The sequence below is a fragment of the Aulonocara stuartgranti genome, assembly GCF_965226115.1.
Source record: "Aulonocara stuartgranti genome assembly, chromosome: 2".
NCBI lineage: Eukaryota > Metazoa > Chordata > Actinopteri > Cichliformes > Cichlidae > Aulonocara > Aulonocara stuartgranti.
The window spans coordinates 25,054,778-25,075,244 of NC_138940.1; the positions used below are offsets into that span (position 1 = coordinate 25,054,778).

The window sequence follows — 20,467 nt, forward strand, 5'->3', positions numbered from 1 at the left end:
AAGTACAAAAGCTTTTTTAATTAAAGAAAATACACATTCTCCCCCTTCAGCAGGAAGTGGTGGTGCAGTCCAATCATCCCTCTTTCTATTTAACTGCTTTAAACCCTAGCTACCACTTTTTGTCTGGCAACTCCCAGGGATCATGAAAGGTGAGAAACAGGTAAAAGAAACAAATATTAGTCACAAACCAAACAAAGTAATGAACTGGTATGAATACATGAGTAAACTAAATATGCGTGCTTACAAATAGAACAAATGTATCCAAACCAATCAATAAACTACTGCAAATTAAAGTGTGTTGTTTTAAATGAAGAAATAAAGAATACAAAAGAGTTACTTAGACTTTTAGAGTGTGGCCATGGGTTTGGCCATCACATTGTTGTTGGTGCTTCCCACAGTAAATTATTATATAAAGCAGGGGTCTCGAACTCCAGACCTTGAGGGCCAGTGTCCTGCAGGTTTATCCAACACTGACTTAATTGGATAAATTACCTCCTCAACATGTTTTGAAGCTCTCCAGAGGCCTGGTAATGAACCGATCATTTGATTCAGTTATGTTGACCCAGGGTGAGATCTAAAACCTGCAGGACACCGGCCCTCGAGGCCTGGAGTTCGAGACCCCTGATATAAAGAATCTTCTCATGTTACATTCTTGTCTCTATATAAAAAATGAAGAAATTAGAAATAAAGAAATAGAAAATAGAAAATAAGAAGTTTTGTGCTATGCAAGTTCTTTTAAATTCTATATTTTATTCTATATCTTCTTTTATTGATCACTTTTATTGATCACTTGTGAATGTGTGTGTGAATGGGTGGATGACCGAATGTAGTGTAAAGCGCTTTGGGGTCCTTAGGGACTGAGTAAAGCACTATACATATACAGGCCATTTACCATTTATTTCAAGCATTCAATTAAAACAAAGTGATTAGCATGATCCAAAAGAATAGTCACTAAAAAAGCATATTTCACCATGGCTACACTGAGTTTTGTGGACATTTTAATTGCTTTCATTTAATCTGTATTTTTTTCTAGTTTCACATGAATTTATATTAAATATTTGAATATATAGAGAGGATGTGATATAAACAGGCTATTGTCAAGAGTAGTGACCTCTATTTTGACAAATGCAAATATACATTTCTATTGTTTTGTTTTAGTTTGTTTGTTTTTAATTAAGTGCTGCTGATATACTGTCACTATAAGTTATTAAAAGTGTATACATTAGTGTACATTACATTAGTACATTAGTGTATACAGTTCCATGGTACAGTTTCACATCTTTCTAAAACAGGAAATACTAGGTGTTACTGTTATAAGTACTGGGTGTTTTAATAACTGTATGCAATCTCTTTCCTGTTACCTTACTTCCTGTTTTGGTGGTTTTGGTGGTTTTTGGGGAGAAGTATATCAAAGTTATATGTAACTGCTAATGCTAATATGTACTTTCCTCACACTATTACACAGACACTGAGAGAACATGCACAAGATGTATGACAGTTTATTTATTCACCACTGCAGATGCTTAGACCATGAACAGCAACGACACCCTGTGATACTTTGTGGAATGTGGCATTAGTCCATGGCATGTCTCAGTAAAAATAAACCGCTATTACTTAGTGAACTTTGATATAATGCTATACTTATTATTTACTATAGTGACAAATGAAACAAACAAATAAGTACAGTGATAAAATATATCATTTTTCAGTGAAATACACTATACACATCCATTAAATGTCGTCGTGTTTAGTAATAGAAGCAGCTCGACTCCTCTTTTTAGCATTTCGTGCATTGTGTCTCCGGCTTACTCAGCAAAACAGGGTTTAAGGCAATCTATAACAAACTCTTTGTATTAGATGAATAATTAATCATTTTATGTTTAGATGATCTACACAAAACAGCTGTTTCTTGTTAGTGTTTGCTTTCCTTTTAGTCTTTTCCCCTTGAGAACATTAATATTGATGACATGAAGGGAGGCTGACCAAGCTCTCAGTCATTCTCTCACCACCACCACCACCTCTCTCTCTCTTCCCCTCCCTCTCTCTTATACCCACACCCTGGATGCAGGCAGGCGTGCACACACCGGCAGAATCACTCAGCTTCCGTGCCCCTCTCTTCTCTCCATCTCGCTATCGCTGTCCCTCCCTACTCTCTCCACCGGTGGATTTTAGCCCACTGCTTCGTGGAACGTCGGTAAGAATGATTCATCTCTTAGTATGCTCTTCATTTCTGTGTTTCTCTTTGGTTCTGATTTTTTACCAGGACTCAGACAAAGGATTGGGTGTGGCTAGATGGGCAATGGCAGCAGAAAAAATGTGGGAAAAGGGATGTTGAGGACACTGATGGTCATAGAGATAAAGATACAATATTACAAATTGTTTGGATAATTGGATTTAACAATGAATCGGAAAGGGTGAGAATATCACTGCTAATATTAATATTAATGCTAAGCTTAGTGTATATACATGTCGCGAAATAGAAATGACTCAGTGCGCCATAAACATTCTGGATGTGTGCCAAGCATATCTATTTCTTTGTCAAAGTGATTTTCCTAGGCCCCATTCAAATTCACACTAGTGAGGAGATTGCCGTTGCTTGGTTTGTAAATGACTTGCTGCAGGCTTGTGGGCTTGTCATATTTGCACAGAAGACTCTGACAAAGCAGCAGTTCAGACAGGCATGACTGGGCTAGACTGTGAAAGGCAGATTAGTCAGACCTGAGGCTAGCCTAGGAATAAAACTGCAGTGGAGCCTGTGGAGCATTGCCTATATCCACAAGGCTGCAGGGGTGGATGCAGTAGGGTGAGAGAGAGAGAAAGAGAGAGAGATGATGCAGAGGGAGAGAACAAAGACTTTAGCCTTAGAGAGGTAAAATCAGGGACAAAGGAAAGAAAATACAGCTGGGTGAAAGCAAGCACATGTTGACTACATCTACGTTTTGGAGAAGCCAATGTGAAGCCGTGTGGGAGGCAGCCACCACCCATGTTCATCCATGTGGATGTAGTCTGAGCAGCACATGTAGTAGCCACTCCCTTTATGTACAGTCATTGCAGAGTTTATTCTAAAGGCTAGACAAAGCTTTCACAGATTTAATGGCTCCTACGATGAACTTTCAGATTGCTACAATGATTTTGATCACATTATGCTGCATTATCAATTTAAGGCTCGACAGGAAAGGTCAAATGTGTGTGCTCAGGTATCTTTCTCACCTTTGCCAGCCAAAATGTCTGACAAGCCTGACATGACCGAGATCGCTCGTTTCGACAAGACGAAGCTGAAGAAGACGGAGACAAAAGAGAAAAACCCTCTGCCCACCAAAGAGAGTGAGTGCTCGTTGTGCGCCGTGTGTTTCTGATCACTGTTGAAGCCACAAAGGCTTCGTCGTCTGCAATCATTTGTTACTGTCAGTAGCTCCTCATCATCACTTCCTGTGCTATCGAGAGACCGCATTGTCAGCCGGCGGGAGCTCTGAAGCAAACAGCTGCAATGTCATCACACATTTTATACACAGCAAAATCAAAAAGCAACATCCTCACACACGTTTACTGAACAAGAGCCTACCAACGGTTGTGTTTCTCTCTTCTTTTCTAGCCATTGAGCAAGAGAGGAAAGGCGATGCCACACCTTGACTCAAGCACACGAAGAAAAGAAGCTGAGATGCGGCAACAAAAAGCACTTTCTTTTGATTATTACAGTATTTGAATCTCTTTCATTGTCTTCAGAAATGGGTGCTCTTAAGCTCCCCAGGGTGCTGTTAAGGGTATATGGCATCCTCACAAGGGAGCCTCTGTAACCAATATTAAAACTCCAGCCTGGGTGCCTGTCTTGTGCTGTTAGCGTATAGCTAACATGTCTCCAATGTTGCCAAACTGGGAAGTGGTGTAGTGATGTAGCACAGAGAGACAGGCAGGCATCCAGGCTATAGGGCTGGTGGGGAGCTGGTTATGGACATGGGAGTAATTGAAGTTAAATCATGTGGGATGTTTTCTTAATCAACTTTTTACTTTTATTTATGAAATAAAAATGAAGACATGGAACCAGTCAGTCCTGTGCATCTTGATGTCTCGTTTTTACAGATGTGCAAATCAAGACAATCACAAACACAGACACACACTGTATTTATGAGGCAAAGAAATAAAGCAAATGACTCACACATTAAAATATAGAAAAAAATGTAATATAATGCTGGTGTATGTTTTACCTACTAATGTATGTTAGAGTGCTAATGTTAATGTGATTACAATAAACCAGCATAAGGTTTGGGATCAGAAAATATAGTGCTAGTGGCTAATCAGCCCAAGGTTTTATGGGGCCTTAAGCACAATTTGATTCTGAAGCCATCCCCCACCTCAGAAGCGCCAGCGTTAACAATATGTGGTCCATGCTTGATTTTTTGTGCTTTGTACGCCTAACACAACCCTTATCGTGGCTTATAGTGCACTGGAAAGCACCATAGGCAGATGTTGTTTTCTATGTTCCGAAATGTTTCAGCAAAGCTTCTGAGGAAATATTTTAATCAAGCAGTAGAAGCAGGTCTTAAAAATTAAAACACGGAGCTAACTGAGGTGTAACAATGCTGGATTATAACAGCAAAGACTCCAAAATAAGGCTGGTCTATAGAACAAAAGGCCTGTTTCATAATGGGACAATGGTAGTCAAATATTAAGGACATACATTTTCACCTGTTAGTTACTGAGCAATAACAATTATCTTACACCGAAGAACTAGCTAATAGAATTTTTTCATTATGTTAAAATGATCGTTATTTAGGAACATAATCCAAACACAAAGACCACACATGTTCTCTGGGCTGTTATAACTGACTAGTAAGCTAAAGGTAGGCTGCCAACCATAATGCCTTTGATTCACATACAATATAAACCAAGCTCACCTTACTTAAAGGTTCATTTTTGTTTTTGTTTTATATGTTCAAAATTTATATTCCACGGATGAAAAAAAATATATATATACACATACATTTACCCGCTAGTTTTGTGTGACATTTAATGAGCTTGAGACTCCCCCTGGTGGTGTGGAGGCCTCAAGCAGCTGTGTTGTCTTTTTATGCCCTTATGCTGACTCTTGTAATGTTAAACATGAACTACTAAATTAAATAATAAATTAATCACACACAAACACAAAGCAATATTGAAAATAGAAATATAGTAATTGAGTAACTGTTCAGAATAATTCCGAATTGGAAATTATTCCAATTTATTTATCACAGTGGCTAACATTTCAGGCTATCCTGTCTTATTTGCTATTACTTGACTGATAGACAAAATAATCTGTCTTCAATAACAAACAATTATAATAATCATAACAATAATTCATTTAGCCTTTTTTTAAGAAAACAAGCGCTAACTATTCAGGGGTGCAGGCTCATGTAATAAATAGAACAGCGTTAGGTTTTATGGTGTTACTAAACCAATACAATCTGTCAATCTTGGCTCTAGAATAGAATATAATTAATTGTTAGTTTGGTAGAGAAGTATCAAAAATGTGAAATAAAAAAATACAAACTGCACTACATTTGAAGAAATAGTCACTAACAAACTAAAAAATATTTTTTTTGACCACGTGAAGATAAAAATGTATGTCCACATGGTCTAAAAAATCAGAAAGCTGATGTTCACGCTTAGATTTGTGACAGTGTACAGAAGGATGATCTAATCAAGCGCTGCGGTTTCAGTGTGAAAACTACCACTAACTAAATAAATGCAAAATGAAGAGAATTGAGAGTGTAAGATTTTTACAGGAGACAGAAAAAAAACCTACAAACATTTCTAAGCAATGTTAAACACGGGTCTGATAATCAACGTCAGAATTCCCTGCTATGGTGAGATCTGCAGCTTCCATTTCAACTTTGTTGAATTGCAGTTATGCTCTTGGACTGCTGTATGGGACATGCCTCACTTAGAAAACCCTGCTATGAAGTTTTGTTGCCCTTGCACTTAATGATACACGCAGGAGTGTGACGCATTAATATAGCGGTACAGCCATACTCCTGTGTCCAAAGATCATCCCTAACCTGACCACCATCCACAAGTTAGGACTTCCAAACCATGATTCTATAAAAGACACCAGCCTTTTCACATATTTATAGACTCTTAAACGCCTGACGTCTGCTGCTGAGCTCGGTGAATCAACTAAAATTGGAGAAGAAGTCAGTCAACAAAGCTGACGGTTAATGTATCCACAGTCGTAGTGTATTGTTTTAACTGACAGCATTTTGTCCTGTTGAAATGATTGTGTCATTTTAAATATTAAAGTTAAATGGAGCAGTTGACAGAAATAGCTCTATGGGGGTGGGGGTGGGGACCGTTACAATAGCACGTAATGATTTGTATTGTTAAATTTGATTGCATCACCTGCGTTGGAAGAAAAAAAACGTGAACCTGAGTATGGTGTGAAAAATAATTTCATTCCCCATATTCCTGTAAAAGGCACTGGTTACAGCTATGTTCTGACTTCTAAATTGATGTTCAGAATTATTCAGTAAACATTACGGTGACACCTAAAATGACCAGTAAACCCACCCTAAACTCAATATCAGTGATTTATAACCCCAAATCTCCGCCTGCGGGTGTTGCTCCTGTCACCCTGCCTCCGCCTGTCAAACCTCTCACCTCCCGAGTTCTGATAGACCCACTTCTCGTACTTCACACTGCAAGCCATTCACCAACTCTCACTGGTCTCCTGTGTCCGAAATTTATTTTAGCTCAGTTTTACTAATGCATATTCACTTCACCACTGTCAATTACTTAAAAGGGTACGTGTGTGCAACACGTTCTCACTCCCAAAGTGTGTAAGGTGGTGGGTAAAAAAAAAAAAAAGAAATTTTCTATGTGCTCCTTGCAACATTCGTTTAAAATGTCACCCAATAAGCCCGGTGTTTTGTCCTGATCTGTAGTCCTGAGAGTTTCGATACTTATGTCGTCATGTAGACACGTCCAGATTGATTGTTTCTATCAGTAAATCCATTAATATCGTTAAAGGTTCTCTATTGGCTTAAGCTGTTCTCTACTATTCTCAACTTTTTGAGAGTAAGTCAGACCGGGGGTGGGGTGGGGGGTTTCAGTCACGACCTTAGCTGATATCTAATTAGTGGGGATTATCTACACCTCTCCGCTTTTTGTGCAGGCTGAGTGAATTATTGTTTTAAGGGATTTTGAGTGGCTTAAAGGGGATCTGACAAGTCCGCTGTCCAAGTCGCAAGTAAAAGTATGAAAAGACAGAAACTGGTGGTGATGATTCCTTGATGAGGGACATGATTATGTGGGCTAAAGCGAGAAAGCGAATCAGCGGGATTAAACGTGATCAGCCTGAAAGGATCATCCAATGCTTAAACCTGCATATAACTTACAGTTTTTTAATATTTTATCAAAAGTCAAACTAAACATATTATGAAATAAAATGACCTTGCAATGCTACATTTTAATTGTCATAGCCCTTACGTGTCTTATGTGTCTTTACTCGTGTAAATCCCAGACTGTTTTCGCACCAAGTTGTTTCCCAGGGAAACATCTATTATCCTATTATCACAACGGTGCCAATTTCGCCGATGTGTGAGGCGGTATTTACATGACTATATACTGTCACTCCTGAAAAGCTGTAAGGCTTTGTAGTACCCAGTGTCCCCATGGGATACTGGTGCCATCTCCCGAATGTTTCAAGTGATTTTATTTATATTATCTTTTAGCTAAGCTATCTTCGATTTGTGTGCACATAAAGATGAACAATAATCACCACAATGAACCCATACAGAGATTACTTTTTGTGTGAATAATGATCTTCTATTAGTCAAAAATAATAATTTTATTCTTAAATGTCTCCAAATCCGGGGGATTATTAGAAGATGGTTTTAATTATTCTATACGTAGTGCTCATATGGATTCACATATACTGACACACATACATATACTTTAAATCCATGCATATACTTTGTTTTTATAATTAGCATCAGAGCCTGGGAACAACAGGTGAATTCGTCTGCGTTGCTTCTTTGAAGTGCACTTATGCACCGACAATTCCTATTTGTCCATGGGAAGCCCCAGCCAATGTCGTTGACGCATTTCACAGTAAAATGTTACTTGCTGGACAAATCTGTCTGTCAAAGGGGGCACGACCATATAAATATCATGAGCGCCGAGTAGGGCGACAAACTTCAGTCGCCTCCTTCTTTTCTTGGCGCTCACATCTGGAATACGTCACACTAGCCTCTGCTTGGAATACACACGCTATGCAACCACTGAATTTCTCTGCAGTCTTGGTTCTGTTCCTGTGTTGTCTTTTTCAGCTGTCATCTGCTTGGTATGTCCTTTTTTTCTCTCGTAAAGAAAGTTTTAAATGCTATAGTTTCTATGGGTTTGCAATTGGTAAAATAACTTACAGGTTTAACATAGCTATCTTTTTTCCCCTCTACAGGACCATGAATAATTTCTTGATGACTGGACCTAAGGTAATACCATTTAAGATTTTAAGAATGAGTGTTGCGTAAAAGCTGTTCCTTCCAGCCAAATTCTATGTAATTAGCACTAACATTAATATTCATAACTTCCTTTCCTTTCTCATCCAAGGCCTATCTGACCTATGCCAGCAGCGTGCGAGTGGGCGCACAGAGTGGGATACAAGAGTGTAAACGCCAGTTCGCTTTGGAGAAGTGGAACTGTCCAGAGAACACGCTTTCTTTGTCCCCACACAACGGCATGCGGAGTGGTAAGAACTCTTTTTGAATCAAATCTATGGCAACTAAAATTAGTGAGGTCGTGCGCTTTTTTTGAGAGCAATCTTGAAGCGCCTGTGCGTAAAGTGCTTTTCACGCACAAAACTAGAACTCATCAGTTACGCATTATTCGTGCCAAACTGGATATCCAAGTAAAAAAATCCGGATTTCTTTGTTTGTTATTTATTTTAGCCACAAGGGAAACTTCTTTCGTCCATGCCATCAGCGCTGCCGGAGTGATGTACACGCTCACCAAGAACTGTACGGCTGGGGACTTTGACAACTGCGGCTGCGATGACTCCAAAATTGGACAGCCGGGTAAACATGTATTCCATGAGCATTCTATCCGCGGTTACAGTAAGCGATTTCTAAATTGGCTTGTATTCCTACAGCGAAATAACGTCATGTGCTATTTTGTCTCAGGCGGTGTAGGGTGGATTTGGGGAGGATGCAGTGACAATGTTGCTTTTGGGGAGAAGATCTCCAAACAGTTTGTGGACGCGCTGGAAGATGGGCATGACTCGCGCGCAGCGGTCAACTTGCATAACAACAAGGCAGGCAGACTGGTAAGATTTGATCTTAATATTATTGACGGTTTTTTTTTTATGTCAATAGTGTTCTGACACAGCGTAATAAATGAAAAACGAGATCGTTGTTTTTGTTTGGCTTTCTGTTTATTTTTTGGTAAAACGTTTGTGCTCTCGACAGGCAATCAAAGCAACCATGAGGAAAGCCTGCAAATGTCACGGAGTATCTGGAAGCTGCACCATCCAAACCTGCTGGATGCAGATGGCCGATTTCAGAGAAGTGGGCAACTACTTGAAGATGAAGTACAAACATGCAAAGGAACTGGAAATGGACAAGAAAGCGGCGAGAGCAGGGAACAGCGCGGACAACCGAGACGCAGTCACGCACACTTTTTTGAGCGTCGCTACAAGGGAACTCATTTACCTGGAGAGTTCTCCAAATTACTGCGTCAAGAACCAGACCCTCGGACTCCACGGTACAGAGGGACGGGAGTGCTTTAAGGAGGACAAGAACATGTCCGAGTGGGAGAAAAATAGCTGCCGCAGATTGTGCAATGAATGCGACCTAAAAGTGGTGAAGAAGCGCACAGAGGTTTTCACCAGCTGCAACTGCAAATTTCACTGGTGTTGCACAGTTAAGTGTGAAAAATGCAAGCGAGTTGTAGCCAAATACTTTTGCGCGCACAAAAGTGGGAGGAAAAAGAACAAAAAAGGCAGGAACAGTGCGCATCAACAATGACTGGGATCTCTTGCAAAATTTGAACTCTTCACATTATTCGATAAATATGATTTTCATCATATTAACCAGTTTTATATTTACGAACTACATGAGAAATTATTCTGCATCACATGAATGTTATTTACATTTTTTAGCTAAAGTCCTTTAAAGCACCTTTCCCCCCTTTAGTTTTGAATGGAGTGTGTATAGGTCAAATTTTGTCTTGTGGACCAAAATCTCCAAGCATTGGAGCAACAGTAGCAGTGTTGGGAACTTGGGAGTTCCGAGGATGTTTGTTCGCTGTTTATCACGTGTGACTACTGAAATTGGTTTAATATTTAAAAGTCTACCTAATAATTATTTAAAATAATAAATATTTTTATACAATACACGTAACTGCCTCCCAGTTTGTCGGTGGTAAAATTCTGAGTCTTTTAGTCTTATATGCGGGTGCCTTGGTGTCATACAGTCTTTGGTAGGTAAATAAATTACTTCCTAATGCCAACCTTTGAAGTGCGAATAGGCGTCTCCTGAACCAGTCACCCAATCAGCTTTCTCGGGTCTCAAGACAAAGAAGAAGACTTATTTGGTCCTCAGTCAAGTAAAGGACAAAGCTGCAGCACACGGGGTCAAAATACCTACATCTCTATAAGCAGGATAACGACAACGGGATAGGTGAAGATGGCGCAATCAATTTTTTGGCTGCTGTTTGTTTCGTGTAGAATCAATCCTGGATACGCTTGGTAAGACATGTATACACTAGTTGCATGCATGCTTTAAAATAAGTGAACAGAAGACAGAATTATATGACTTTTATTATTATTATTATCATTATTATTATTGTTCTCAGGGTCGCAAGCAATTTTCTGATGACGGGGTCAAAGGTATATATACATATATATTTGATTGCTTTTATTGTGGAAACATTTTTTTCCACATTTCAAATGTAATAAAAACAAAATAAAGGACAGACTGTCACTGCCTCTTCTGCAGGACTATCTCACCTACGCAAAGAGCGTGCAGGTGGGCACACAGACTGGCGTCCAGGAGTGCAAACGCCAGTTTGCCTGGGATAGATGGAACTGCCCCGACAGCGCAACCCAGCTTAAAGGACTGAAACGAGGTAGTTATTGTTTCTCTATTGAGCCTCAAGTTTTATTCGGCATTTCCAACCAAATGATTGGTTTTCCCAGATTTTCCTGGCAAAAAGTAATTTCCAGTGTTTCTATGCTTTTTATGTGTTAATTAAAGCAATTAAATCAATTAAAATATCTTTACAGAACTATTGTTAGACTTGTTGCAATCTCTGCTACGCCCCTGGCCAGACCTGCCTTTAAAATACTCTTTTACCCGTGCTTGAATATGCACACGCACACCCATGGATGTGGATCTATTTTTCATGTTTTTGATGCTGATTTAGTTGGTGACCTTTGGACATGTTGACCTTTATACCACTTTATTTTTCTTTGTACCTTTGTAGTGTGGCCTTGATTATCACAGAGTTATAATAAAAACAATGCAACATTCTACACGTTATTAGTCAATGCTGGTTATGTATTCTCCTATAAGAGGCTGTGGCAGTAGACCTTGTATGTTTCCTCTCATTCAGCCACCAGAGAAACGGCTTTCGTTCATGCTATCAGTTCAGCAGGGGTCATGTACACTCTGACCAGGAACTGCAGTCTTGGCGAACTCGAAAACTGTGGCTGCGATGGTTCAAAGAACGGAAAGCTTGGTGAGTCAACGTACGAGTTACAGCGCCATTTGTCAACATGCAAGTTCTTAATTAATGATCTTTAAGTATTCAAAACTGTGTCGTGCAGGCGGTCGCGGATGGTTGTGGGGTGGCTGCAGTGCTAACGTGGAGTTTGGAGAGAGGATTTCCAAAGAGTACGTGGATGCGGAAGAGACGGGTCAGGACTCTAGGGCTGCTGTCAACCTCCACAACAACGCGGCTGGCCGATTGGTGAGTTGTTTTCAAACGACACGCACTTCTTTACTAACCCTTCATCACTCAGCGCTAAGGCATCAGCAGCCGTTAACAGAACCTTGTTTCCAACAGGCCGTGAAAGACACAATGACGCGTATCTGCAGATGCCACGGAATGTCTGAGAGCTGCAGTGTCAAAACCTGCTGGACACAGCTGTCCGATTTCAGAGCCGTGGGCAATTACTTGAGGATCAAGTACATTCACGCTGAAAAGCTGGACATCGACCAAAAGCGCATGAACGCCGGTAACAGCGCGGATATCCAAGGTGCCATCATGGACGCGCTCGGCAGCATCGCACAGTCAGAGCTCATCTACCTACAGGACTCTCCAGACTACTGCAGGAAGAACGCCAGCTTGGGGGCGCACGGCACGGAGGGCAGGGAGTGTCTGCTGCACGGACAGGGCTTGACGCAAGGGGAAAGAAGGAGCTGCCGCAGGCTGTGTCACGAATGCGGCCTGGGAGTGGAAGAAAAGCGCACGGAGGTGATGAGTAGCTGTAACTGCAAATTCCACTGGTGCTGTAAGGTGCACTGCGAGGACTGCGCCCACGTTACAGTCAAACACGTGTGCGGCAGGAAGGACGGTGGGGATGGAAAACGAAGAGATCGTGGACCCAAATGAAAACGACTGCGTTTATGGATTTGTCTGTTTGCACTTTCCCCCCTCTTTCGTGTATGATATCCTAGTGTCTATTTATTAAGAATGCTGTAATTAAAATAAAAATGTAAAAAAAAAAAACCTTCTAAATATTTGTATCTACAATTTCAGTTTTTCTCTAGAAGAGGGCCACCACAGTTTCTGACACCGCGCACGCACATAATAAGAATCAACTGCATGCATTTTAAAAGGGGGATTACAGGGATAACATCGTGCAGTTTACGCCACACCGAGGTGTCGATCCAGCGTTTATCCGCCACCACTTTGATGTCAATGTGGATTGATTTTTATTCAAAGAGCAAAGAGCCTTTGAAAGACAAATTAGGGAAGCGCTTCCACCATTCAAGTTACAGTGTTTGGTTGGTAATCGGCGACACCATTGCCCACGCTAGTCTTTGTCGCATTCCAAATGGAATGCAAATGTGTCTCAACACATTAAAGCTAAAGCCTGGTGTTTATTCGCTGTTACATGAATCTTGTATATGCAATCAGACACTTATATAAAAGCATGACTCACTTTTTTCCCCTGAAAAGCAAGATGATTTCTAATCTTATCATCTGCAAGTAATTAGGTATTAGTATTAGATCTATCTCTGCTGGCATGTCAGTTTTTCTCTCCTGTACCCCCTGTATCTCCAAAACCTTGCCTCTCAGCTGGATGTGTCATAAATCTGCCACTGATTCCACTAAATGACTGATGGCATGGATATTACCTTCTTCAGGGGGCCCATGGCTGGAGGGGAAGGCGTAGGGGGAGGGAATGTTAACAGTTATGGGTCTGGTGACAGGTCTGTTTCACTTATCTTTACAGAACAGTTACTGTTGCACCAATAAAAACCCAACCCGTTCTCACTCCCAAAGCGTAACATTTTACGCTAGGTGACAAATCGTCACCATATTACGTTTTCGGCTACCCACCACGTTCCTAAATGACGACCTCGGAAAAAGAGGAAATATGAGAACCGTCTGGACTGAACCTACACATGTTCGCTCTTTTTCTTCAAATCGCTTAGAAACACGCTATTTAACATCATTAAAGTCCTGGTTACGGTCTGGAATAAGGTTATGGTTAGGGCTAGGGATAAGGTTAGGTTTAGGGCTGGAATACAGGGCAGGAACGTCTATTACCGCGGGAGCGTCATTGCACTGGATTCCAGCCATAACCCACCGCGTACCATAAGAACGCTGAAGGTCTCCTTTCGCGTTCCTCAGGAACGCCGCGGGACGTGACAAAACGTCGACATGTTACGCCTCGGGAGTGAGAACGCTCTGTAAAAACACAGAGATAAGTGAGAAATTCTGACATGAATTATCAGACTATCTGGTGTCTCTACATCATAAAGCCCCGAGACCTGGGGCAAAACAGCGAATGCATTTCACTTTTTCAGTTTTCAACCATGTTTGCAATGTGAAATTAGGCATGTCATATTAAATCTAAACACAAACACTGTGGCAAATAGTTACACAACTCTACAAATAAACAGACTACTGTTAGCGTATGTACTGTTTGGGGACAAAATTGGGTTCTAACACAACCAAGGATCAAAGAAGCATAACATCAAGTTAAATTCCTGGCTGCAGAAGCAAACAAATAACACTCTCACCGACCTGAAACGCTCCCTCCCACACTTCCCATTTGTCTGTTTCCCCTCTAGGGATGTCCCGTATTTCCCATGCTGTCCTGCTGTGCGTTAATGAAGGTTTTGCCCCACTGGAGGCCCTCACGCTTTATCTCTACTCTCCAGTGAATACATTACTGGTGCCATATTGTTCCCATATGATGCTCAGCTGTGCTTGGATTTACTCTACAAGTGAGATGCCCCTGAGCAGACCCTGCATTTGACATTTTTTTCACCCACTAAACTGCATTTATTTATCTTTCAGGAGTTTTATGATTTTAGCATTTCAAACATTTTAGACTCAGTAAAGGAATTTTTTTTTTAAGGAAGAACTTACATTGACCCATCACTTTTTATTATTTATACCACATTTGGTGGCAGTTACATGTCACAGGGGTATGTTTCCAATTCAGGATAAAAGAAGAAAACAGAGGTAGGGGGTTCTGCCACAAGGACCCCCCAGGGGAACTTGTGTATTCTCCCAGAGTGGCTCAGGGGGGTCAGAGCGTGATTGATCACCCCTTCTCATTGCTGCCCTCCTCTATCACCAGGGTGTGAGATACCAAGAGGTCTCACACAAGCTGCAGGTGGGAAAAAAGACCGAACACAACCAACAATAAGACTAAAAGGTAGAATGGTAATAAAAGTGTGTGTGTGTGTGTGTGTGTGTGTGTGTGTGTGTGTGTGTGTGTGTGTGTGTGTATATATATATATATATATATATATATATATATATATATATATATATATATATATATATATATATATAGACTATATATAGACTATATATAGACTATATATATATAGTCTGCTGTCTGCTGTCCATTAAAAATTGACAATCAACTTTGAGCAGACTTAACCATGTGTTAGAAATGAAATCAACAGCCTCTGTGTTTACAGATCGACCATTTGCAGTGCATGCATGCTCTATTCATAGCTTTCTGACCACAGAAGCCTTTTACTCTCTTACACAATAGGTGAGAGAGTATAAAAAAAAAACACACGCATTCTTAAAGTGTGCTTAAGCAGGGGTAATTTTAGACCGATCATTTCACAGTGATGAGTAAGATGATGGCTGGCAAGTAAAGTCACTGTGTTATCAAGTGTAAGTTATCATTCACAACAGACAAGAATGAATTTTTCTAACGTTCCCTCAAAAGCAGAGGTGATGGGATGGAATGCCCAAACTCTAGCGGACTACATGCGGAAGGTGAGTATTAAAACTAGTTTGAAGGTGAAAGTAGAGATGTTTATACCTTCCATGTACTGTAGTCTCTTGATTAACATTATTTATGAACATCTGATAAGCGCGACTGCATAATTTGCAAAAACAAAAGCTCACTTTTTAACCAAGAAAAAGATATATTTCCTGCTTTTTCATTCATGCCTTGTTTTAGTTGGTAACACCTTATCTAAAAAGTAGCATTTCACGCTAATTTAAGGAAACACCAAACATACAAGAAAACTTGCATGGTTTAAATGTGCTCAAAGCTTCACTCTCCTCTCAGCTTAAACTGCCAGGCTGTGACAGAGTAGTGACAAAGAGCAGCATAGATGGAGCACAGTTTATGGTAAGCGTGTGTGTGTGTGTGTGTGTGTAACATTTCTTTTTTTATTATTCTGAAATCACAATAAATCTGACTTTCATGATCTCCAAATCCATGTCATGTAGAATATGACAGAGTGTGATCTGCAAGTGTTCCCCTGCCTCTTTGTCCCGTGAGTCTAACTGAAAGTGTATTTCTTACACTGACAAATTACCCAACAATTAATATCTCTGAAAACATGAAAAGGTTCATTATATTGATTGGTTGCATGTTTTTTTGTATTAAGTATTTTGGACCCTAAATTAATAAATAATATAATGATACTTACCATCTTTGATAATATTTTACTTGTCTCTGTGCTGCACCTTTATAGAGTAATTACTAAGATACAAACTGAAATCAACAAAGAAGAGCGCAAGAAGGCTACTAGTCACAAGTAAGAGCGTAAACTACATACACTATTTATATCTTCAGCTGACTCTAAAACAGTTGCTCACCGAACATAAAAAAAAACCTGTCTGTTTTATTTTTTTGTCCAGATCAAAACCGCTGAAGTATCCGAAACAAGATAAAGGTCAGTTTAACCGTGTCTGTAACATTGTGCTACCATCTTTCGTAAGGCTTCACTGTCCTCTTTTTACAATTTATTTCACTACAGTATTTGTACAAGAAGTAGACGTTTGGGAATCTGATGAGTTCGTAAGTAAATACACTAGCCACTTCATTAGGCACCCCTTGCTTGCTTGTTGGACCCCCTTTTGCTTTCAGAATCACTTAATATTTGTGGCACAGCGTGCATCAAAGTGCTGGAAACATTCCTCAGAGATTTTAGTCCATGTTTACACGATGGCATTTTGCAGTTGTTGGTTCTGATTCTAATCGTTGAGTTTGAGAGGATCTGAGCTTTGTGACGTGGTGCAGCAGCCAAACTCGACTAGATGTTTTTCAAATCTTCTACTGCCTGACTTTGATGACCATGTGTGAACTGTTGCCTCAGTTTCCTGTTCTTAGTTGACAGGAGTCGTCTTCTTCTCCTGCAGCCCATCTGCTTCAATGTGTTGTGTGTTCAGGGATGCTCTTTTGCATAACTTGGTTGTATCGAATTACTGCTGAGTTAGTTACCATTTTGAACTCGGACATTCCACTTACTGCATATTTTCTCTTTTTCTGACCATTTTCTGTAAATCCTTTATCTATGTGAGGGAAAAACCCAGGGGTTCATCAGTTTCTGAAATATTCAGACAAGGCGATAACAATCATGCCACATTCAGCAGGTGGCTTTCAAGATGTTTGCATGCCTAAATGCACTGCCGTAAACGTGATTACCAAGTTGATATTTGTTTTAACAAGCAATTGTACGTATGCACCTAACAGCTTAATTACGCACCTAATACGTCATGTGAAATTTTTTTAAAAAGTTGCTTTTGTCATGAGTTGCACTCATGCGCTCTGCTTGTATCACATGTCCGGGCTGCGGTAAGGACAATGAGAGCGATGATCCAATCTATGAGGGTCCAGAACACGAAGCAGAGAATTACAACTGCAGTGTAGTTGAGCAACAACCAGGACAGGACAAGACAAGTGAAGCAAAGTACAAGCAGCCTGCTGCTGGAGACCTAGCGAAGCCTCCAAGACCCCCCCGAGGGCCAAAACCTCCAGACTGTCAAAGAGGTAAAGGAGAGCAATTCAGAATAATACTGTATAAAGAAATGCAGTTATATATGTAAGCATCTCAGTGCCTATATGAATTGGGGACACTTTCACAGAGATACTAGACTATATTAGACCTGTCTGTATGGGTAGAGCAGCCCTATTTTTGCTCAGAGATTAGTCTGAGACAAGACTGACAAAAACAAAGACTAATTTCAAGCCAAACAAAATAGACACTTTACCCCCAGGCTGACTCAAGACTGTGGCACCAATCAGTGACATTTGCTTTGACTAGTGTGACTCACTGGTAAAAAGAGGAATGACTTCAAATTTGCGGTTTGCTAACATTATTATGCAGCTTTTTTTGAGGCTGTAGCACTGAAAATGTAGCTCTGCTACAGGTTTCTGTGATGAGAATTTTATGCAGCATGTTATGCCTACCTACACTGTACAATTTCTTCTAAGGTTTGACTATTTATTTATTATATTTTTTGGAAGTAGCTAATTCTCCTGCTCCTCCTTTACCTAGTATGCTTTGAAACCAGAACTGGCATTAATGTGTCCTGAATGTATGATAACATGTGCACAGAACCTCTTCCTGATCCACCATTCTCTCAAAGAACCTTCAAACCTCCACTGCCATCAACCCCAAGGGGGGATCACATCCTCCAAAGACCGTTAAAACCAGCAGGTAACAAAAATGTGTTGAATCAAAAAGCTGAATTTACCAGTTATGATGAGTGTTGTACGCCCATTTCATTGAAAGATTTCCTTTTTTTTTTTTTATTTATAAGTTCCTGCAAGTGTGCACTTAGACCGGAGCAAGAAGCCTGGATCATCCCAAAAAGACATTCCAAAAATAAGTATGCAACCTACAACATGCTGGAATAGTTATAGCAGGTGTCCTACAAAAGTGTTACACTGTTGTTACAATGTTTATCATTTCTATTTCACACCATCAACAATGTCCACAAGAGGGCAGTGCTGTAAAAGATACTATCAGCAAACCTCATCATCCAAAGGTGCCTGTGCCTACTGATGTGTCCAATAGGTAGAACAGCCTGAACAATTTATGAGCATAAAAAGACGTTCACTTTAATTCAATGCAACTATTTAATAATTGTGTGTGTTGAATCTCTCCTCTTTCAGGCCAAGTAAATTAATTCCAGAACCTTCAGGAGTGACACAATCTACAGAAGAATACAATTCGACACCAAGACTAAAAAAGGTATTAAAAAAAAAAAGTGCGTTAAGTTATTTATACAAATGTGAGAAAACCCAATGGTCCAATTAAGGTTTTATTTATAGATCATGAGCACTTTCAGAAAGGAAACAGCAGATCACAATGCTGTACAAAGAGAAAGAACAACAGAGATGCTTATATCTTATACACTGCCTTTTATTAACTAGTCTAACTGGAACTGTCTGTGATAGCGCTACACTTACACTGACTGTTCTATCATGGTGCGCTCAGGGCTTGGATTCGAGTTGGTATGGAGGAAAGTTGACAAGACACCAAGCTGAGGCTGCTCTTCGGGAGGTCAACAAGGTCAGATGTTGCACCTTCTCATTCTAAAGCAGACAGAAAAACACACACACACACACACACACACACACACACACACACACACACATCTGAAATGTTACTGGATGCATAATGTGAATGTATGGGTTTGTGTATTTACATGTATGTATCTTTAAGGATGGTGCCTTTGTGGTGAGGGACAGCTCTAACGGCTCAGTCGAGCACCCCTTCACCCTGATGCTGCTGTATCAAGACAAGGTTTACAACATTAAGATCCGTCACCAAGGCAATGGCTACACTCTCGGCAGTGGCCTCAAAAACACCAAGGTAAACTGGAAGCAATGACAGCGTAATGTTACAAAAAAAAAAATCAACATGCTCGCTTAAAGTAAACTATTCACATCTTGCGGCACGCCTCGGGGAATGTGTGATGCTAAGTTGTGCTGCACTGCATCATTAGGTCCCCGTCATTTTTTGTGTGTGCTGTTTGTGCTTCAGAGTTTCCCTGGGGTGAAGGAGCTGATTAACCATCACACACACACCCCGCTGCAGCTCATTGATGCCACAGACCAGAGTCATGAAGAGCACCCCCAGAGTTGTCTGCTGCACCCTACGGGACATTGACCAGCACTGACAACAGTTTTAATGTGCGTGTTCGCACCTTTCTCTGTGCTCATATATGCTAATCTGTGTGCATGCATGCATGCGTGGCCTATTCAAAATCTTTTTAAGAACATGTAAAGCAAATGTCACAATTTTCACTCTCAAAGGTCATTGTTATGCAATTCATCTTTGTGCTGCTCTCACTTGTATTTTTAGTAAACACAAAGAGATTTTTTTTTCTTACATGTGTCATGGTTTGTTCACAAAGGAGCACAGCATTACCTCCTTTATTCACACCTCTGAGGACTGCTGCTTAACTGCCTCTTGGATTTTTAGAGACGCCAACTTGTCAGGGTGGCCAACACAAACGATCAGATCACATTGTCTCTGATTGGTTCGCACTGCCGGCAGAAAGCAAATATCTTGTTTCACAGCTGTGTCAGATCTATCAAATATTATTACACTTTAAAACCACACAGTCTGAATTTAAAACCGAAACACAAAACATGTACTGACATATTAGGTTGCTTTCTCGTTTGTCTTGCTATTTCAAACAGCACTACTAATTCAGTGTGACTGACAACAACATATGTTTTTGTGTCCTAGATTTACATAGCAATGTAATGCAAGCCAAATTAGTTGAATCTGAGAGATGTGCTGATGGACACATTTGTCCTTTATTTAGTACATCAGGACTTAGCAGGGCAGCTCAAATAAGTCAAAAGATATAGACCAAAAACTGAGTGAGATATGTATTTGATCCCATACAATCAGCCAGAACTCAGGTTGTCCCCATGTGACACTTAATCAGTCAAACAATTATAGATACTCCTGAGCTCAACTCATTATGTATATTAAGCACACCTGTCTACAGAATTAATTTCTTCCACCAAAATAGAGACCAA

General features: G+C 40.2%; 2 protein-coding genes across 6 annotated transcripts; both read left to right on the forward strand.

Moving 5' to 3' along the window:
* Nucleotides 1-7,037: 7,037 nt before the first annotated feature.
* LOC309713519 (protein Wnt-8a-like) lies at nucleotides 7,038-12,629 on the forward strand. 5 transcript variants are annotated; one of them, XM_082545197.1, is made up of 6 exons: nucleotides 7,038-7,047; nucleotides 8,429-8,462; nucleotides 8,581-8,719; nucleotides 8,919-9,044; nucleotides 9,150-9,292; nucleotides 9,435-10,349. In XM_082545197.1, exons 2-6 carry the CDS (start codon nucleotides 8,433-8,435, stop codon nucleotides 9,990-9,992), a joined length of 996 nt encoding a protein of 331 aa, XP_082401323.1. In that variant the 5' UTR covers nucleotides 7,038-7,047; nucleotides 8,429-8,432; the 3' UTR covers nucleotides 9,993-10,349. The 5 variants fall into 5 exon arrangements, with proteins under 5 accessions (XP_082401323.1, XP_082401324.1, XP_082401321.1 ...); XM_082545198.1 differs by lacking the exons at nucleotides 7,038-7,047; nucleotides 8,919-9,044; nucleotides 9,150-9,292; nucleotides 9,435-10,349 and adding exons at nucleotides 10,995-11,094; nucleotides 11,581-11,706; nucleotides 11,795-11,937; nucleotides 12,034-12,629 and having other exon boundaries at nucleotides 8,126-8,462; nucleotides 8,581-8,610; XM_082545195.1 differs by lacking the exon at nucleotides 7,038-7,047 and adding an exon at nucleotides 8,126-8,314.
* Nucleotides 12,630-15,259: 2,630 nt separating this feature from the next.
* On the forward strand, nucleotides 15,260-19,802 carry lcp2b (lymphocyte cytosolic protein 2b). The gene is made up of 14 exons (XM_082550585.1): nucleotides 15,260-15,447; nucleotides 15,746-15,808; nucleotides 15,910-15,956; nucleotides 16,158-16,220; nucleotides 16,324-16,358; nucleotides 16,443-16,483; nucleotides 17,266-17,455; nucleotides 18,024-18,125; nucleotides 18,229-18,297; nucleotides 18,410-18,485; nucleotides 18,584-18,662; nucleotides 18,909-18,983; nucleotides 19,137-19,286; nucleotides 19,458-19,802. The coding sequence occupies exons 1-14, from the start codon at nucleotides 15,370-15,372 to the stop codon at nucleotides 19,581-19,583; spliced, it is 1,194 nt and encodes a 397-aa protein (XP_082406711.1). The 5' UTR covers nucleotides 15,260-15,369; the 3' UTR covers nucleotides 19,584-19,802.
* The last annotated feature ends 665 nt before the right edge of the window (nucleotides 19,803-20,467 follow it).